Raw genomic sequence first — 21805 nt, 5'->3', positions numbered from 1 at the left:
TGCTTTCTCTGAATCTACAAAGACACAATGTAACTCCTTCTGGCCTTCTCTATACTTCTCCATCAACATTGTCAAAGCAAACATCGCATCTGTGGTGCTCTTTCATGGCATGAAACCATACTGCTGCTGCTGATCACCACCTCTCCTCTTAACCTAGCTTCTATTACTCTTCCCCATATCTTCATGCTGTGGCTGATCAACTTCTCTGACTATCCCACTTCTTCTTTGCCAACCTTGTCTTCTGTATAATTTGCTGTACTTCCTCATTCCACCACCAAGTCTCCTTGTCTTCCTTCCTCTGTCCTGATGACACACCCAAGTACCTTCCTAGCTGTCTACCTCACTATTTCTGCAGTGGTTGTCCAGCCATCCGACAACTCTTCACTACCACCCAGTGCCTGTCTTAACTCCTGCCCGAACTCCACACAACAGTCTTCCTTCTTCAACTTCCACCATTTGATCTTCAGCTCTGCCTTCACTCGCTTCCTCTTCTTGGTCTCCAAAATCATCCTACAGACCCCCATCCGATGCTGCCTAGCTACGTTCTCCCCTGTCACCACCTTGCAGTCTCCAACCCCTTTTAGATCGCACCTTCTACATAAGATATAGTCCACCTGTGTGCATTTTCCTCCACTCTTGTATGTCATTCTGTGTTCCTCCCTCTTCTTGAAATATGTATTCACCACAGCCGTTTCCATCCTTTCACAAAATCCACCACCATCTGTCCTTCCACATTTCTCTCCTTGACACCATACCTACCCATCACCTGCTCATCACCTCTGTTCCCTTCACCAACATGTCCATTGAAGTCTGCTCCAATCACCATTCTCTCCTCCTTGGGTACCCTCTCCACCACGTCATCCAACTCACTCCAGAATTCTTCTTTCTCTTCCATCTCACACCCAACTTGCGGGGCATATGCGCTGATAACATTCAGCAATAAACCTTTGATTTCCAGCTTCATACTCATCGCTCTGTCTGACACTCTCTTCACTTCCAGCACGCTCTTGACATACTCTTCCTTCAGAATTACCCCTACCCCATTTCTCCTCCCATTCGCACCATGGCAGAAGAGTTTGAACCCACCTCCAATACTCCTGGCCTTACTCCCTTTCCACCTGGTCTCTTGCACACACAGTATGCCTACCTTTCTTCTTTCCATCATATCAGCCAGCTCTCTCTCTTTACCAGTCATAGTGCCAACATTCAAAGTTCTGACTCTCACCTCCACACTCCTACCCTTCCTCCTCTCTCGCTGCCTCTGGACATGCCTTCCCCCTCTCCTTCTCCTTCGCCCAACAGTAGCATAGTTTCCACCGGCACCCTGCTGGTTAACAGTACCGGTGGCGGTCGTTGGTAACCCGGGCCTAAACCGATCCGGTATGGAAATCTTATTTATGATCTGCATATTTGATTTGGAAAGATTTTACGCTGGATGCCCTTCCTGACGCAACCCTCCCCATTTACCCGGGCTTGGGACCGGCACTAAGAATGAATATCCACCTCTCCAATAATCTAAATCCCAATTGGGAGACCAAAGACACATCCAAGCCTCGCACACATTCTCAGTACATCATCAATTTGATTGCTAACTGGACAGGTGCACTCAAAGACATTAATTGGCTACCTCTTAGCTTTCCAATTAGTTCCTCTTCATCAATATTTATGCAAAATTCCATAGTGTCTATGGAAGAAGTCACTGTGGAGGCTTTGATGTCTCATGGACAACACTGGAGGAGAGACATTTGACCCCTTACAGTGGGAACAGTCCCTAACTTCCTCGTTACTCAAAATAATGAAAGGCAAAGCTGGCCGTGGACAATAAGCAATTGAATAAATTCAAAAGAACTAAAGCAAGATAATGATATTTGCTGCATTAAGTAAAACATATTCTATGGCCTTGCAGTGGAAACTGAGTTCAGGCATATTTCTAAAATGCATTTGCTCCATTTCCCTCTCCATTTATTCTCATCAGCGCAGGGAAAATTGCTGCCACCCAAAATATTGAGGTCAATAACTCATCATAGTCAGATGGCTTCAGCCTAATCTACCATCATTATGGAGCCTACTGTCCAGCATCGCATCGCTCCCAGCACAAACATAAATGCACCAAAACCCAATGACGTACAAACAAGTAGACAGATAAACACTTATAAAGAGACAAATACAGGCCCCCTTTTCACAGACATACACACACTAAAACCCTACTCGTGCACCCCCCCCCACACACACACAAACACATACACACACATACACATATTATTCTCTTGCAGAAATTTGCAGCTTCATTTCAGAGGGGATAAAGATGTGATATAGGGCTGCTCGATTATGGCAGAAAATTATAATCACGGTTATTTTGGTCAATATTGAGATCATGATTATTTAACACGATTACTCATCGACTTTGGAAACATGCATTTATTGAACTTTTAAAAAACTTTTTACAGTGGATTTTCTTGAATTTTTAACATAATTCAATTGAAAAACCTTTTGAGTCTTAGAGAGCTGGGTGGGGAGGTGGTTGCATAAAAGAGCTTGTCCTCCCCCCCTTTTTTTTCTCCCCAATTGTATCTGGCCAATTACCCCACTAATTGGCTCGTCCCGGTCGCTGCTCCACCTCCTCTGCCAGTCCAGGGAGGGCTGCAGACTACCACATGCTTCCTCCGATACATGTGGAGTCGCCAGCCCATCTTTTCACCTGACATAGTGAGGAGGTTCACCAGGGGGACATAGCGTGTGGGAGGATCACGCTTTTCCTCCCAGTTCCCCCCCTCTGCCAAACAGGCGCCCCCAACTGATCAGAGGAGGCACTAGTGCAGCAACTAGGACACATGTCCACATCCGGCTTCCCATCCACAGACACGGCCAATTGTGTCTGTAGGGATGCCCGACAAAGCTGGAGGTAACACAGGGATTCGAACCGGCAATCCTCGTGTTGGTAGGCAATGGAATAGACTGCTATGCTACCCGGACGCCCCCCATAAAACGTGTCAATAATCGATGACTGTGTTGCGGAAGAAGTCGAGGGGGCTTTACTTTTCGCTGTGTTTTGTTCCTTTATTGTTTGGTCATAGAACACTTTGTGATTGAATTTCAGATGATTAAACAAATTGGTGGAGCAGACACCACTGTGCAACAAATCTTGCACAGCAGTTCTTGTTGTTCCCCATCAGACTCCCTGAGACCAAAGTGTTTCCAAACAGCTGAATTGGTTTTACCGGTCTTGTCGACTAAAGGCTCTCTCTCCGTCAGCGTGGCTCAAGCTGAGCTAAACACACCACAGCCTGGCTGAGAGCGAGCCCGGGCTTTTAGGGAGGGGCGACAATGCACCGCTGTAATGGAAAGGGGTGCGCTGGATTTATAACACAATACAAAACGAGAGCGTCATAGTGCAACGGAATGCAGCACAATAATCGTTTTATCTCAATTATCTTGGAAGCCAAAGCATAATTGAAAATAAAATTCGATTAATCGCCCAGCCCTAGTGTGATATGAGATAATGCCTAGTGCAGGGGCGAGGGGAATATATGCCAGAAGCCATGTGTGATTGTGTATTTTGTGTGTGTGCAGGCAAATGTGTGTGTTTGTGCATATGTGCATGCATGTGAGTGAGCATATAGGTGTATAGGTAGGTGTGTGAGTGAGTGAGAGTGAGAGAGAGAGAGAGAGAGAGAGAGAGAGAAAGAGAGAGAGAGTGTGCGTGTGTCTTCATGTATTCAGAAGGATTGGGATAAGTGACGTCAGACTCCATGTGTGGGCTGGAATTAACCCTTTGGAAATCACCAGGAAACCTCTCAGGCAGCGTATACACAAACCTCCCAGACAAGGTGGGGGTGGTGAGGGTTGGGGGCAGAAGGGGAGGACAGGGCACAGCGGGACGAAGAGGAGAGAAGTGGGGGTGGACAGGGTCGTGACGCTAACCAGGTGGGTGGTGGATGAGGATGAGAGATGTGATAATAAAACCAGTAAAGCTTGACAGAAACAGCTGTTAAGGTTTACAGCCCAACGTTATTGTGTGATCTAGAAAACCTCCACACGGAAAACAGGAACGTGTGTGCGTGTGTGATGGATTCCTGCCATTCCCTCCTCTTCAATTACCCTGTTTAGCAGCAGGATGGAAAGCATCAAAGACCCAGGTATCACCATCAGGTTCAGTAGTAAATGGTCTTCACACAGAATGCAGTGTGCACGGCATTCAGCAGGCATGGCGAAACCTGTGATGCAATTCTTCAGCCATCAGGACCACTAACATTAAGTAGACACAGCCATCATGTACAACGAATAGTATTTTCCTGAAGTCAGCAGCTCTAACTACAATCCTCCCATTTTGTCAATTAGTTACATGCATTGACACATCGTAAGGATCATGGGAGGGTAGCCACAAAGTCCGTCAGAGACACATCAGGTTCCAGGTTATTTCCAGCCAAGACAGCGTCTGACTTGTAGTTTGTTGTTTTTGTGTTTGGTTTAATGGATGAACAGATTTTATATGCAGCATCTACGAAGTGACTCAATTCCTTTCACAGTAATCAGGCTTCTTAAGGTATTACTTCTTGGAAAAACTACTAGTAAAATTTACAAATTTGACCTCATTGTGCATTAAAATGATAACATGTTTCTACTAAACTTAGAAGATTCTCCCTTCCCCATGTGTGCTAAATATTACATTATAACCTTAATTCATGGTTCTGTTGAAAGTTAAAAATGTAATGGCACTCTGGCTTTACATCGCAGCCTTAACTTCATAGGTACCTACACGTAGTGAGGTAAATTCATTAGTTAAAGTAATAATCAGCTAATTTTCCAAGAGTTAATAGGAGGTGGCAAAATTTGGTGCAACTGGTTGCATGTGCGACCAGTTGCACATGCGACTGGTATCACAAATTACAAATTTGCCTCAGTGGGCTTTACAGCAACACAACATCCTGTCCTTAGACCCTCTCATTGAATAAGGAACAACTCCCTAAAAACCCTTTAACAGGGAGAAAAACTAGAAAGAAACCTCAGGGAGAGCAACAGAGAGAGAGAGAGAGAGAGAGAGAGAGAGAGAGAGAGAGAGAGAGAGAGAGAGAGAGAGAGAGAGAGAGAGAGTTGTGTATCAACAGCTTTCAACCCATATAGAAGAAACTATCTACATATAAGAACCTTTTCAATCAGCTTTCAGGGCCTGTCACTCCACTGAAACGGCTCTGACCAGAGTGGTGAACAATCTTTTACTAGCTATGGACTCTGATTCCACTTCTGTGCTTCTACTACTGGACCTCAGTGCAACCTTTTGACACCACTGATCACTGTATACTATTAGGCAGATTAAATTGTAATTTTAGGTCTCTGGTTTAGTTCTCTCTTGGTTTAAGTCCTACTTATCTGGAAGAACACATTGTGTCTGCTATAGTAATATTACATCAAAATTCTTTGACGTTAAATATGGTGTACCTCAGGGCTCAGTTCTTGGCCCTCTACTTTTCTCTCTTTATATTTCACCTCTTTGCCAAATTACACCCAGTTATAGAATAAATTTCCATTGCTATGCTGATGATACACAGCTATATGTGCCTATAAGGGCTGATGATCAAACTCAAATGACTAATTTACAGGCTTGCTTGGCTGCTATGAAAAACTGGATGTCAATAAACTTTCTGCTTTTAAATTCGGATAAAACCCGAGATGCTGGTCACTGGCCCTGCTAGACACAGACACCAATTTGATCAAGTAGCGATAACAATCGACAACTCTGATTTCACAAAGTTTGGCAGCCAAAAATCTTGGTGTTACGTTTGATCCCAGCCTTTCCTTTGATAAGCACATTAAAGAAATCACCAAGACTGCCTTTTTCTCACTTACGTAACATAGTAGCTAAAATTCTGTCTTTTCCATGGCTGACGCAGAGACTTATTTGTTTCATTCAGACTTGATTACTGTAATGTTCTGTTTTCAGATCTGCCACATGCTAGTACTGAAAGTCTTCAGATGGTTCCGAATGCTGCAGCTATAACCCTAACTGAATCTAGGACATTTGACCATATTACACCAATTCTTGACTCCCTTCATTGGCTCCCTATCCATGTTAGACCAGACTTCAAGGTGCTTCTGCTGACTTAATAAAATCCTAAATAGGCTTGCCACATCATACCTGTCTGACCTCCTTAAATCGTACACTCCATCTTGAGCTCTTCACTCTCAAAATACAGGGCTCCTGTGTGTACCAAAAGTTAAAAAGAAGTCAGCTGATGTCAGGGCCTTTTCCTATCAGGCCCTGTTCTTGTGGATTAATCTGCCTGTTGCCATCAGACAATCAGTCTGTTGAGTCCTTTAAATCCAAACTTAAAACTCATCTTTTTGCCTTTAAGTTGAGTACTTCACAAACTGTACTGCATGGCAGATTGGTTTCTGTCTCAATGAATTTGACTATTGCAAACTATTCTCTTCTCTTACATGTCTTTTCTCTTTCTCTGAATGATGTCCTCTCCTTTCTCTTTTTGTGTGTGTGAATGGTGTGATGTGAGTCTCCCTTGTGTGCATGTGCAGTCTGTCCTCCTCTCAGGTCTCCATGGTGATGGTGGTCGCCACCTGGACACTGCTTGGCATCCCCCTCGTCACGTTTTCTTTTTATACATCTTATAAATCCATATAATTTTGTTATCCTGTTTCAATGTTATATCCTTCTCTCACTAAGACGTGTGACTAATTTTTTTTATCTACATGGTGATGCTGGTCGCGTGGCTCAGGTCCTGGGCTGTTCCGGTGGCATTTGGACACCGCTTGGCATCCTCCTTATCATATTCTTCATATATTTTATAATTCCATTATAATTCTGTTATCCTCTTTCAATTGTTGTATTACTTAAATTGTGTAAACACAACATCCACTGCATGTTGTCCATCTTGGGAGAGAGATCCCTCCTCTGTTGCTCTCGCTGAGGTTTCTTCCTATTTTTTTCCCCCATTAAAAGTTTTTTTTAATTTTTTTATGGGGGTTGTTCCTTATCCGATGCAAGGGTCTGAGGACAGGATGTTGTGTTGCTGTAAAGCCCCTTGAGGCAAATTTGTAATTTGTGATATGACTTGACTTAAAAGTTATCTGCAGAAAAGTTATTCCTCTGCTTCATTTATTTATGCAAGGAGGCTGCACTGCTGACAATTCAATTGCTTATACACTTGCCAAAAAAAACACTAGTTTATCATGGTCAGTCATGTTTTTTGTTTACGTTTGACATCGTGCACCTGGAATGCTTGGAGGTCAGAAATTGGAATTGGGAAATTTCGACCTTGGACTTTGAATGGAACGCAGCATTACATTACAGCGATCAGCAAAAATGCTCAGCGAGGTCGAATTTTGCCCGTCTTGTTCGGTGCTGGCACAAATTTGTTTGTGTGGTGAAAAACGTAGACAATGGGTGGCACGGTGGTTAGCACGGTCGCCTCAGAGCAAGAAGGTCCTGGGTTCAAGCCCCGGGGTAGTCCAACCTTGGTGAGTCATCCCGGGTCGTCCTCTGTGCGAAGTTTGCGTGTTCTCCCCGTGTCTGCGTGGGTTTCCTCGGGGGCTCCGGTTTCCTCCCACAGTCCAAAGTAGGGATGGGTATCGTTAGGATTTTATCGATACTACTACTCTTATCGGTACTGCTTATCGGTTCGGTACTTTATTGGTACTCTTATCGGTTCTTTTTGATTATTATGCAAGAAAAAAGACAATTAAGAACAGAATCGACATTGCTTTATTATTCTATTATATAACTTTATATAAATATAAACAAATATTATTTATTCAGCAGCAACAGCAGCAGCAATGTTTTAAATGCGTCTGAATTATAGACTTTATAATCAACATTCAACAACAACAAATAAGATAAAAAATAAAAGTAGATAAAGATAAATAAAAAAATATATAAAAAATTAATTTTTACAGCAAAAGGCTAACGGAAGTTCAAACAAACAAGAACCTAGAACATTATCCTAACAGTTCTTCTGCAGAAAAATCAACATATCTGCCTTCTCCGGCAGGAGTCGTGATCTCTCCTGACTTATAGTGTCCCCGGCTATTAGCCTAGCTAACTACGTATCTATGGCTTATATATTTGTAGCTAAACAATAAGCTAAGCAATTATATTTTATTTATTGGCCTATTCGTAATAATTCGTTATTAGCCTAGCTAACTCCGTATCTATGGCTCATACGGCTTACCTGCAGTGGACGTGGATGGAACACTACGAGCAAAGCAGTGGAAAACGCCGCATTTCTGCAGATTAATACCATGTTTCGACAAAAGATGTTTCGACAGATTGCTTGTATTGCCACCCTTACTGGCAAATGATTTGTTGCACTTGTGGCAACGAGCGTTGTTGTCATCGACTTTTGAAAAATATACCCAAACTTTTGAACGTTTAGTTCTCTCCGCCATGATGAGCCCTTGAGCAGAGCTGTCTGTGCGTGTGTGAGCGAGTGTGTGGAGCACAGCACAGCCCCGCCCCTCGCGCAGTAAGAGAGCGAGACAGAGAGATGGAGAAAACGGCAAACAAGATTATGTTCGCGACGTTTAAATTCTTCGAAAAACACAATTGCCACAATATAAATCTCACTCCATGATTTCTCGAGTACCTACCGACTACCGATAGCAGAACCGAAAACGTCGGATCTTAAAAATGCTCCGGTTTTTACTAATTTAGAACCGGTTCCCGTTTAGAACCGGGTTTCGGGGGGCATCCTTAGTCCAAAGACATGTAGGTCAGGTGAATTGGCCGCACTAAACTGTCCCTAGGTATGAATGGGTGCGTATGTGTGTGTGTGTCGGCCCTGTGATGGCCTGGAGGCCTGTCCAGGGTGTCTCCTCGCCTGCCGTCCAATGACTGCTGGAATAGGCTCCAGCATCCCCACGACCCTGAGAGCAGGATAAGCGGTTCAGATAATGGATGGATGAAAACGTAGACAATAATGAATATGAATGTCCCTTTAAACGGAGTAAATGGAATGGGGTCTGAAAGCCCCTTTACACACACTCAGTCTCAGAGCCTGTTCAATCATGCCTATGGCGTGTATGTATGTGTGTGTGTGTGTGTGTCTGTGTTTGACAGAGAAAATCTGTGAAGAGAGAAGGCTGAAGATGAGAGCACTGAGAAAGATCCTTATATCCTCTCTCTTGAGACGGAGTAACGGAAGAGGAAAATAGCTGTAGATTCTTGTTTTAGAAGAGGGAGGTGAGGGCTGAGGAGGCGGGAAAAGCGCTGAAGTTAGAGCAGAAACTGAGCGGGCTGCTGACACAGTGCAGGAGAAAAGCTACCTAACTGAATCCTACACTGTCAAGGCCTTGCTCCAAAGATTGAAGGCAAAGAGGGAATGATATCCAAAAAAAAAACCCTGGATTTTTGTGAAAAAGGCCAAACACATTCCTCCTCTATGACTCTTTCGGCGCCAGCAGCAATAAAACAATAGAAAGCGTCCTATTTCAAAGTAATATCTGGTGACACAATGAGTTAATGCTGATACTACCATTTTACTAGTGCTAAAAACACATAGATGATATACATACACATATATACTTACATTACACACACACCACCTTTATAGGGGAGTTCTCAGAATAAGCGTAACAGATGTGTTTTTTTACGTACACATCACACGCAAGACACGCTCTCATTTTAAAGCTGCAGTAGGTAACACTGAACATTCAAATGTAAATCCTTCCGCCTCTCTCTCTGCTGCCTCGTATTGCTCCGCTAAGCCCCTCCCTCCAAATGACCTCCGCATCGCTCTTCAGCCCCTTACACTTCTGTACAACCAGGAAATGTCAAAAACGAGACTCGTGAAACTTGTATCGTAGTTGATAATCCATCCATGTGATGGAGCGAATCTCTTAATCACACTCATATTGTTCATGTGAAGCAGCCATTTCAAGTTGGTCTTGTTGATATTTAGGGGTAGGATTACAACCCCAAATGACCGGCGGGGCAGGGCGGGCGCAAACTGATCACATACATGCACATTTGCATTTGCAGAACAGCCAATAGGAACGCCCTCTCTCTGAAATGAACTGTGATTGGCTAAAATCTTCCGGCCCCGGCTAGAATTTTTTAAAGCTGGAATACAGAGCCAAGAGGAGGTGCAGAAGTCTAGTTTCCCCTCAGACTGCTTTGAATTACCATATGCTGAAAGATTATTATGGAATTTTTGCCCAATGACGCTATAAAAAAACTGCCTACCCCAGCTCTCAAAAGGACTGTTGTGTGTTCTGCTTTTCAGAGACTTGACTTAAAAGCGTCTACTTTGGATAAAAGCGTCTGCTAAATGAAAATGAAATGAAAATTGTAACTTGACTGGGCCCTAATAGACTTGATAGGGCTATACAACTGGAGGGTTTTACTGTGCACCGCATGGACCATTCCATGGCAACTACTGGCAAGGTAAAGGGAGGTGGTATATGATTCTTTGTTAACAGTTCATGGTGCACTGTAGTGGAAATTAGAGCTGTGAACGAATGCCAAAAATAGGCCTCGAACGAATAACGAATATTACACACTGAGGTTCGAATGGCATTCGAATACCTTGAATTTGCATATCACCCCCAAAAATCAATACAGAGAGAGTAAGTCTATTGTAGCCCGTGTTTTTATTAACAGCCTATTTATGACAACATACAACTCCAGCACATTGTCCGCACATATTAGTCCAAAAACTGTTGTTGAGCACCCCTAAACATAAAATAAATCTGACTAGGAAAAGGCCAGATGATGTTAACTAGGGCCTACTCTAAGTAACATACAAGTAAAATAAATCTGACTAGGAAAAGGCCAGATGGTGTTAACGAATTTACCGTAAGTAACATAGGCATAGTAAATTATCCATGACCCACGGGGCTTAAAAAAATAAAATCAAGAGTCCTACTCACTGTAGTAGTATAAGAAGTTGTGCTAATAGTGGTTTGCGAGAAAAACCAAAGCGTCCACGTGTTCAGACTCGAGAGCGCTCCTTTTTTTGGTGACTATGTTTCCCGCATCAGAAAAGACACGCTCAGAGCGCACGGATGTCCCTGGCACGGCGAGGTATCTCTGAGCCATCTTCCCGAGGTGTGGATATTTTCCGGAACCACACGCCTTCCACCAGAGAAGTGGGTTTTGGTTGGCAGGTATCGGGACTTCAGATTCATAGTTGTTCATCTCTTTCTTGAGGTTTACACCATTCTGCAGTTCTGGTACAGCCATGCAATACGTGTCCCCAAACAACTTTGTCACGGGTTCTCTCTTCGATTTTCCCATTAACAGCCCAAAACCCAAAGAATTTCCATACGTAACTTCTCAGATGTTGTGGAGTATGAATGACTCTCGCAGGAGATGTGCTAGTGCTAGTGCTAGCGCTTGGGTCACAGCCAACGTTCTTCTCGGATTCCGCCATTTCCTGTGTTCTATGAGCCCGCCCGCTCGGCGTGGGAACTGACAAGAGCTTTTTAATTTCCGGTTTTACTACGGATGTAGGCTATGCTTATTTTCATAAAATACGTTTCACGAAACCATCATTTATTTCCATTTAAACGTGTGTGCATTAATAATAATAATATTAATAAGGGGGAAAAAATATATTTAAAAAATATATTACAAAAAATCGAATTTCATATTTTCATATTCAAATTCGAATATTATTACCATAATTCGAATGTACATTCGAATTTCAAATGCTATCTGACAGGCCTAGTGGAAATAGTCTCTCAGTCCTGTTCACCAGTGTTGGAACAACTAACAATAAGATGCAGACCATACCATCGCTGCAGGGAATTCCCCTGTGTGTTGTTAACTGCTGTCTACATACCGCCGCAACCTACTGCTGCAGCGGCGCCGCATGAACAGTATGGAGCCATTACCAGGCAGGAGAACCTGCACCCTGAAGCCATTTCAATTGTGGCGGGGGACTTTAACCACCGTAACCTGAAATCTGTGCTACCAACATTTTACCAACATGTCACCTGCCCAACCAGAGGCAACAACACTCTCAACCACTGTTACTCCACAGTCAAGGTAGTCAACAGGTCTATCCCATGACCTCACTTTAGGAAATCCGACCACCTGTCAGATCTCTTGCATCCTACCTACAAGCAGAAAGTGAAGTGCATGCAGCCCACTGTGAGGACAGTACAGTACTGGACTACAGAACATGAATCCAAACTTCAAGGGTGTTTTGAATCAACAGACTGGTCAATATTCAAGGATTCAGCCTCAAGTTTGGATGAGTATGCTGAATCAGTTACCGGCTACGTTAGATTCTGTTAGGGTAACTGTATCCCAGTACGGACTATTCACTCCTGCCCAGAGGCCCTGGATTAACAGGGACATTCGCCTGAGGTTGAGGGAGCATACCACTACTTTTAAATCGAGGGGCAAGGAATGCTACAAAAATCCAGGTATGACTTAAAAAGAGCCATCAAAGCCACTAAAAGGCAATATACTCTCTGCATTTTAACCCATCCTATTGTATAGCAGCATTGGGCAGCCACCATGCAGCACCCAGGGACCACCTCCAGTTATTTCTTCCTATTACCTTGGTCAGGGGCACAGACAGGAGTATTAACCCTAACATGCATGTCTTTTTTGACGGTGGGAGGGGACCGGAGTGCCCGGAGGAAACCCACACAGATACAGAAATGACCTGTATGAAGCAGAAATGCAAAACTATTACAGAATATGTTCAAAACAAATTTCACACCTATATGAGAAATTAGGCAAGCCCAATAATGACTGTTGCAAGCAAGCATTGGGAAGATGTGGATGGCCCGAAATTTGATGTGTCTGTGGGTTTCCTCCAGGTGCTCCGGTTTCCTCCCACAGTCCATAGACATGCAGGATGCAGGTCAGGTGAATCGGCTGTGCTAAATTGTCCCTGTGTTTGTGTGTGTGTGTGTGGGCCCTGTGTTGGCCTGGCAGGCTGTCCAGGGTGTCTCCCCGCCTGCCGCCCAATGACTGCTGGGATAGGCTCCAGCATCCCCGCAACCCTGAGAGCAGGATAAGTGGTTTAGATAATGGATGGAATGAAAATCCATCAGTAACAGAAGAACCGCGGTGTTGTATATTACCTGGAGGGAGTGATATAGAGTATTTCTGCTTCTGATTCAACGTGGTATCATGTACAATATATTTCGATGTCATATACAACATCGTTAATGCCAGATGACGAGGTCGGGTGGTCACACCGAAATCCTATTAGGGACACAGTGTTACTTATGCACCGGTGGTGGCAATGATTGCTGGCTGGGGATGGATGGGTAGGAGGAGGATCTTAAAGCTCAGAGCATCTCATTTAAAAAAAAAGAAAGAAAAGAAAGAAATGAACGTGAACTTAGTGTAAAATTCAAAATGGTGACGTGAACTAGTTAATTTTAATCACCATAACGTTAGCTTCTTCGTTTTTCTTCCCCTCCTACAAACACACACCCAGAGCATAACATTGGTCCGACATGAACTCGACAACAGAGAACAGTTTCCACTGCTTACTAAGCTAAAGGAAATTAACTAATGTGTGATATTTTAGTTACATCGAGTGTTATTGTCAGTGTTGTGCATGAACGTGTCAGACGGCCCTTTCACGTGGAACTACATTCTCTCAACCGCGGACGTCCATCTGATTCTGCTGCTCTGCGGCGTAATAACGTGCGTTGCATAGGTGCGTTCTGCGGTTGAGAGAACGCAGTTCCACATGAAAGGGCCGTCGGAGGGCAAGATAAAGCGGTGAAAATATTCAAAACATAGCGTATGCTTAAACTAATTTTATTTTTTTAGGTGAGCCTTTTCTTAAGTGGCAAAAATGTGTTTTGTCCGTGTCCCATTCCTCAACTTCTGTGCCGGCTACTCCTGCTGACTCTTCAAACTGGGAGCTCACAGACTCCCATCAACTGCAGGTCGATAAGTACCTCATACAACCCCACTTCAAAAAACCCGAACTATCACTTTAAAGGTAAGAGAAAGGGAAAATAATGACACTATTGTACATATTTCCATTCAGTTCAGTCAAAGCCTGCTGGGAGCACTTTAACCAATCTATGCGGAGTTATTTTATTATAATTATTCAGTTTGATCAAAGTTTACTTCCTGATGTCCACGCTGTTTAATTCATTCCATTTTCACGTTTTGGTCGTTATTCATTTTTAATTAAAAAAGAATTCTACTCAGATTGTTATCTAGTGACTTCAACATCATGCACTTTATTTTTTTCCCCCAAATATTCTGATTTACACAAAATTCACTCAAACATATGTTCATTTAAAGGCAGCCGTTGGGGTTTGTGTTGCTGTAAACTTTGGCACAACATTTTTTTTACATTTACTGCAACTGAATAGCGGCCTCAAATATCGGCTATTGGCCGCCATAACTTACCAATAACCGGTATCAGTATTGCCCCCCCCCCAAAAAAAGAAAAAAAATATCGGTTGACCCCTAATATATACATACATACACACACACACACACACACACACACACACACACACACACATATATATATATATATATATGTGTGTGTGTGTGTGTGTGTTTGTGTGTAAGGGGGAGTGTCCTTTGTCCTTGTGTCCTTTGTGTTAAGGCAGAGAGAGCCAGAGCACAAGAATTTCATCGTATTCCACACATGACAATAAAGTTGAACTTGACCTTGAGCTCAAATCTATCCCGCTGTCTGCACCGGCTCTGCGCAGGCTCGTATCTCACCGCATCTGATGGGCATAAGCACAACTTGGAGCATTTATTTATGCTTCAAGTCTATATTTTCGACAATACTGGCATAAACATGAGGTTGATGCCCAATAAAAAGGCATTGAATTGATATATTTGTCTACATTTTGCAACCCAGGCTACTTGTTACTTTAAACTTCGTAGGTTTACTACAATTAACTATATATTTTAGGGTTTTATCATTAGCTTGCCATTTTAATAATTTCATATTATCTTTATTTTCTTGTTATCTGATCTTGTTCTTTGTTTTTATTGTTTCTGATGGCAGAGCGGTGCATGCATTTTCCTTTTTCTCTCTCTCGTTTTTTTTGTTTTGTTTTTTTTGTTTTGTGGAATGAACAGAGCCAGAGAGCAGCGCACAATGCTCCGGTCTGTAATCCCAGACTCTAGAGAGATCAGAAATGCTCACACGTCCATCCATCCATCCATTATCCGAACCGCTTATCCTGCTCTCAGGGTCGCGGGGATGCTGGAGCCTATCCCAGCAGTCATTGGGCGGCAGGCGGGGAGACACCCTGGACAGGCCGCTAGGCCATCACACAGGACCGACACCCACACACACACACACACACACACAAAGGAAAACTGAACACTGCATGGAAAGTTTGGCTGCTTCTTTGCTGCTCGACGCTTTGAAAATTGAAATGCACGCACAAGATGGAAACGGTATAGACGGTCGCTTCGTAATGCTCATGTAACGCTTACAGTCTAGACACAGGGTTAGTTCTGTGACTCTGATTATGTTGGTGCCTGCTAGTGGCCACACCACACCAGGCACAAGGCAAAAACACAATGCCCTCCATATAATGAATGACCCCGACATTTACATCATCCAAAGACAGATGTGCACTTATCAGCCAGACACACCAATATATATGCACAAAAATTCAGACACACACACACACCCAGAGCACTGCACTGCACTCATAGTGGAAAACAGGAAGACAACTTACAGAGGAGTTCCTAACTCCAACAAAGCACTTTGCGAAACCGTCTCTCTGTCGGCTTCTCACTCTGGCCAGTTAAAGGGCTCATTCTATGCCTGCTGCAGCAAGTAGATCGATGCTTTTTGGCTATGGAGGGAGGCCGGGAATGGTTGGGGGGGGGTTACTAGTGTGAGTTACATCCCCCTTGAGGAAACAAAGACCTCGATCAATGGCCTGACATAAAGGAGGGAGGACGGGAGAGAGGTAGAGTAGACAGAGAGAGGGAGGAAGATGAATTATGGTGACTAACACAGAGCAAGAGCTGAAGGAAAGCAATGACAAGAGAGGGTGAAAACGGGGGAAGAAAGGCCACAAACTGTGAAGTGAAGGAAAAGGAGGTAATTGAGAGAGACAATGCAGAGCATCAGAAAGAGACGAAAAATGTGGAGAGAAAAACGTAAGACGAGACAGCACGACGGAGGTAAAAGCTGAAAGAGCTGGAAGGACTGGACTGATGGGAAATGGGACAGTTTCCTCTCGCAGAATGAAAGAGTTTTCATTGTATTACAACTTCTTATCACAACCTCCCACACAGGGTGGGCCTCTTGCTTTTAGTGACATTCGTCAGTTTTTTTCTCACTGTCCTTTATTTAATAGAGACTCTGTATAAAAGAGGTAGACTTGGCTCCAACGATGTAACCTTTTCCACTTGAATCAATAAATGATTGTGTGATGAATCCATTTTGGCAAATGTGTCATTTCACATCCAGCAGATTTAACATTAAGTGCATGTGTAATCGCAACCGGATGGTAAGACAAGGCAAACAATGGAGCTGACATGTGGAAATACCATCTGAAGACCAGCATAATATGTCATACAACAATTACACTATGATTGTACAGACTGGGGGGGGGGGTATGATTCTGACTGTCCTGTTAGACATGAGAGAGGATAGGCTCTAAGGTAGAATCTACCCTCACCTGGGGCCTCATGTATCAATGATTACTATGGGCAAAATTGTGCAAACACACCCATGGGATTTTTTAGCCCTGAAGTTTGTCTAAAAGACCACTCTAAAACCTGGGTAACCCTGAATTTAGATACCGATTGGCTGACACTGATGTCTTCACAGGCCTGGCTGATTGCTCATTGCAAGAAGTAGACAACAGATGTTAGGAGGAAGGAATTACAAATAACCATCATGCTTTGCTGTGACTGTCAGACAATCTTGAGGGCTAAAAATTCCATGGGTATGTATGCACAAATTTGCCCATAGTAACTATTGATACATGAGGACCCAGGACACCACCCTTCAGGTGACAGGAGGGGGTGTCCACTGTGAGGCTACAACCATTGAGTATTTTGGTAATCGAGTATTCTGCTGATATTCTGACAATTATTCAAGTAATTTGATTGAGAAATGTTCTCCTGGAAAACAAAACCAGGTATTTAATTGTAGATTATTCATTAAATTGACTAAATGGAATGAGATTTTGTTCCTAACGACTTAATCCTGCTAAGATATTTCCAATGCTAATCTGTACCAACCTCTAACTGGGCAGAGTCGAGGGATGACTTTGTGCATGCACAAGATAGGAAAGGTCTGGCCAGTTTCTCAGACAAAAACAATGATTTCGAAATACAACATTATATTGTTGACTTTGAATCCATTAAGTGTTGCTATTGAATCGCATCTTATTTGATACAAATCTGATTTTTTTTTTTATGAAACTTCCTTTCATGCCACCCCATCACACACAAGAATAAAACTTACATATCTGGTACTTCCCCTGAGAGAAACAAAATGGGTCACGTGTTGAAGAGGCTAGCTAGATTTGGATTTACACAACACTGCAAACACACTTCCAGCTGTGGCCTTACTGACGGACTTACAGAGGAGCATGCCAGATGATATTTAGGAGGTCTGGGCAATAAGCAACTCGTTCGGGCTTCATAATACAGAATCTTAACTGGTGGTGTCAAATGTGTTTGAATATTTCTGTAGCCTAATTTGAGATTACCATACCATATAAAACATGCACAGATAAAATTGCATTTAAATGACGCATTATTGAGAACGGAATTTTCAACTGGTGCATACATGGACTTTTTCCAGCTTGTTAAACAAGGGATTACACAGGAAGCTACAATAGTTTATATTCAAGCACAAAATGTAGCTTGTAGCTATGTATGTGTGTGGTTTCTAATATTATTCTACTGCATGATCAGCAAACTGGTTGACAGTAGCCATAGCTTACCGCACATCTGTTGCATCTTGAATACATTCTGTACACTTCCATTGCAAATGTTGGCACATAGAAGACATACTCTTATAACGGGTTGGTTCAGTTCTGCAGTGCATGCAGACAACAATATTCCCTTTTATTTTTATTCTAGGTTGCTCCCAAACTCAAGACCTTTTCTAATGTTTGTTGCTGGGTCCCTCATCCTTGTTTTCTGCCTGTTCTGTAAAATTGCGATATTGAATATTAAGAGGATGAAATTCTATTGGAGAATTTTTTTTAACCACATTTTTCCAAATAACTGTAACTTGTTTCAGCTCTATCTATAGCGCTGTCTTCTGTTTGACCTGAAAATTATCTATAAAGAATTGTCTGACCAATAAAGATAAATGAAAAGCAGTTCAAAGCGTGCAGGCTTAACTTTTCTCTACATGACTTTGCTCAGTGCAGAACCATTCCCCAATGTGCATATATCTATCCTCTCACCTAATACTTTGCCAGCCTAACAAAAGACAGACAAGTGGAGAGACAAATACAAACGGACTCACTCTCATCAGGGTTGGGTGAGGCGAGGATGGCACTGTGCTTCCTCTTCACCTCTTCAACCTTCTCTGCCAAAGACTCGATAAACCCACGGATCTCCTCCACCTGAGTAGTCACAAAAGAGAGAGAGAAAGAGAAAAGAGAGAGGACACTTTTAGATGTGTTATGATGAAACTGAGTGGATCCGAGTGTAGAGACAATTAAACTCAGGAAGCCAGAGTATAAACTGAAGACTCTTTTACTGAAAGAAAAAAAATTTCAACCTCAGGTTCAAGGGAAAAAACTGAAATGAGAACTCAAAGCCTGAAAAAATAAACAAACTAGATGAATTTGGTGCTCGGTAATACGAAGGCACCCTTGATTCCACAAAGGCCTGGAATTTTGCTTTGTTGGTTTTGCTAGTAGTGAGTGGAAGGCAGTAGTAGTACTCTGATGACTGCACAATGGGGAGCGGTGGTCTGGCTCATCAGGATCATCCCAACAACTCTGGGTATGCTGCACGGAAGTAGCTGAGGTCACTGCACTGTAGGCTGCACCTCTCAAATATCCTCCAATCTTGCACCTGCTGGGTGAGGTGTGTAAATAATCCTTCCCATCTGCATGGTGTCCTCAGTCCCGGCTACTGGAAGACTCTGCTTGCTTGAGATAGCTGAGGGTGGCTTGGAACAGCGAGTGCTGAGAGGGTGGGGTCAGGAACCCCTGCTCTCTACATCACTCTCTTACCCATTTTCAGTAGCGATGTGCAGAACTCAACGGCATAATCTGCCACATTGAGCTCTTATCAAGATTCTTTCTTTAAAGTCTTTCTGCAGCCTCTTGGCCACACGCTGCAAGGTCGAAAATTTGCCCAACATTGCTGATGAGCAACTATAAATCTTGACAGACAGAGGCCTGTTTTATCCCCTACGGCCGTGGCCTGGGTCAGTGCTCTTCCTGAGAGTGGGGAGATTATATAAGCCACCTTGGCAGTGTCTGTAGCAGGGGTCGGGAACCCATGCGCAACCATGGGCCAGCTCAGTGCACCGATCAGAAAAATTCTCACGACAACATTAAATAACATGGTATTTCCAATAGATAATTAAGTGAGGTAATGACCTAGCTACATTTCTAAAGCTTAAAAACTAAATGGCTCAGTTTTAAAGTTTCTAACATTTTGGCGGCCAAGCTGGCCTGTGGGTGTGCTGCTCGGTATACAGCAGCACAATACAAATACAATACAGCAATGCAACGGCATGTAAACGCATGGCACACGATTCCAGAACTGAGCAACAAAGCAAGGAACAAAAGCATTTGAAACAGCCATCTGAAGAGGACACCATTGGAGGTAATCAAGAAATAAGTGGACTACACCCAAAACACTGACTGGCCTATTGCTCCCCTCTGGTGGTGAGCAGGAGTTGCAATAGACAGTATACCGGGGCAGGAGACATTGACTATTTGTTCCATGTGATATTGATGGAGGCAAAAGGGCAGGAAATAGAGCAAGACGGTGTATAGGCTAAAATAAACATACTTTTTATTGTTCATCCTGCATGTTGATGAATGCATATATTGCGTTACCTTACACATTATCCAAATTCACATTCCCGTCCGCTGCTAACAGACTCCTAATCAAATGAGATGTTATTGAATAACCTACTTTTAGACACCCTCAATATGGAGCCATTATCCATTAATGTGACGCACGCAAGGTCCAGTTTATTCAGGCCAAGCCTCCTTATTCAACACTGACCGGCAGCATGACATACTGCGACCGAGTCACAGTGCATCAGCGGTAATATAGTTTGCATTGGAATTTTAATGCTCATTTGGTTTGGAACATACCATTTTCAGCAAGGCAGTACTTTCCTGTTCTGTGTTTGACCTGATTAGGAAGTGGCATTTAAAAATGTTTTTACTAGAGACTTTGTCTCAGTAAAAAACTAACAGGCACAAACTTACACATGCATAAAACATGTATAAAGACAGAGTAAGACAGAGAGGTGGACAGACTGCAACCTGATGACTAAACTGAGCCCTTCGCTACTCTGTAGAGCAGCTTCTGCTAGTCCTTCAACCTGCCACCCTGTCTCCAGATGTGGCGACTCTGGCTCAGCTAACAGCTGGTAGAACAGCAGGTCACATCTGGCAGTGACCTCATCAATTTCGGCTTTCATCTCTGTCTGTCATCTTGATCAGCTCACCAATCACTTTCCTCCCCCGAACATCTGCTGTGTTACAGGCCGCCCTGCTCTCTCCTTGTGTCCTGCTGTTCATCAATACAGCTGTCTCCAGCCGCCCTCCCGCAGCCGCTTTACAGCTCGACTGTCGTCTTCTTTTTTTGTAAAAGATTATTTCTTTGGTATTTTATGCCTTTATTGGATAGCAACAGTGGAGGCAGACGGGAAATGGAGGAGAGAGAGGGGTATGACTTGCAACCAAGGGCGCCGGCTGGATTCGAACTGGCGACGTTGCGACCATGTGGCACGCGCTGTAACCATTCGGCTTCTTCTGCCTTCTCCCCAGAGCTCTACACTCCACGCTGCCGCCACTCCACCGTCCATCCAATCCTGAGTGTCACGCCCTTCACTCCTCGGCTCTCATCCCACGTCATTAGTCTCCCATTATCTCCTTAATTAGTAGCTGATTGGCTCTGTATTTTTGATAACAACATAATTGGCTCTGGAAGACCAGTGGGAGATACCAAGCCTTTGGTGTGTTGAGAAGAATGCAAAGTTGTGAAGGTGTGCACAGTTGCACTTGCGTGTGTGTGTGTGTGTGTGTGTGTGTGTGTGTGTGTGTGTGTGTGTGTGTGTGTGTGATAGAAAGAGGGTTAAGAATGAAATTTAGAAGAAAGAGGAAACGGTTGGTGAGTGAGAGAAGACGGACGTCACGGAGAGGGGGCAGAAGGGAGAGCAGTAAGTGAGCAAAACCTGGGACTCTGAAGATGCTTTTGTTCAGAGGCCACGTGAGAGTGAGTCATGGTGCACCTCCCTCAGCCACAGCTCAGCTCTCATAAGGAATCTCGCAAATCTTACTGAACGCAATGCAAAACAATCAGTGCACAAGTGTACAGGCACATGGCACAGGAGCCCACAAACACACCCTCAACAACCCCCCCCACACACACACACACACATATATATACAAACACTTAAATGATGACATAGACAGGGTGTCATGTACACACACCACACATGGAGAGACAGAATATTTAAATGCTGAAGACAGTGCACTCTTGTCTGACAAAGTTCTGAGACACAAGCACACATGGACTCTCTCTCTCTCTCTCTCTCTCTCTCTCTCTCTCTCTCTCTCTCTCTCTCTCTCTCTCTCTCTCTCTCTCTCTCTCTCTCTCTCACTCTCACACACACACACACACACACAGTTTTAAACTCCGCCCTGAGCGTGAAGG

General features: G+C 43.5%; 1 protein-coding gene across 1 annotated transcript in view; it reads right to left on the bottom strand.

The window, feature by feature from the left end:
* The window catches only part of stx1a (syntaxin 1A (brain)), a 127179-nt gene that overhangs the window by 67955 nt on the left and 37419 nt on the right, over positions 1–21805 (bottom strand). The window contains exon 3 of the mRNA XM_056283119.1: positions 18417–18516. Coding sequence (XP_056139094.1) covers positions 18417–18516 — 100 coding nt within the window. The remainder of the gene's footprint in view (positions 1–18416; positions 18517–21805) is intronic.

This window comes from Lampris incognitus, chromosome 7 (assembly GCF_029633865.1).
Source record: "Lampris incognitus isolate fLamInc1 chromosome 7, fLamInc1.hap2, whole genome shotgun sequence".
Lineage (NCBI taxonomy): Eukaryota > Metazoa > Chordata > Actinopteri > Lampriformes > Lampridae > Lampris > Lampris incognitus.
The sequence above is the reverse complement of the archived record's forward strand: the minus strand, read 5'-3'. Positions and strand labels throughout refer to the sequence as shown.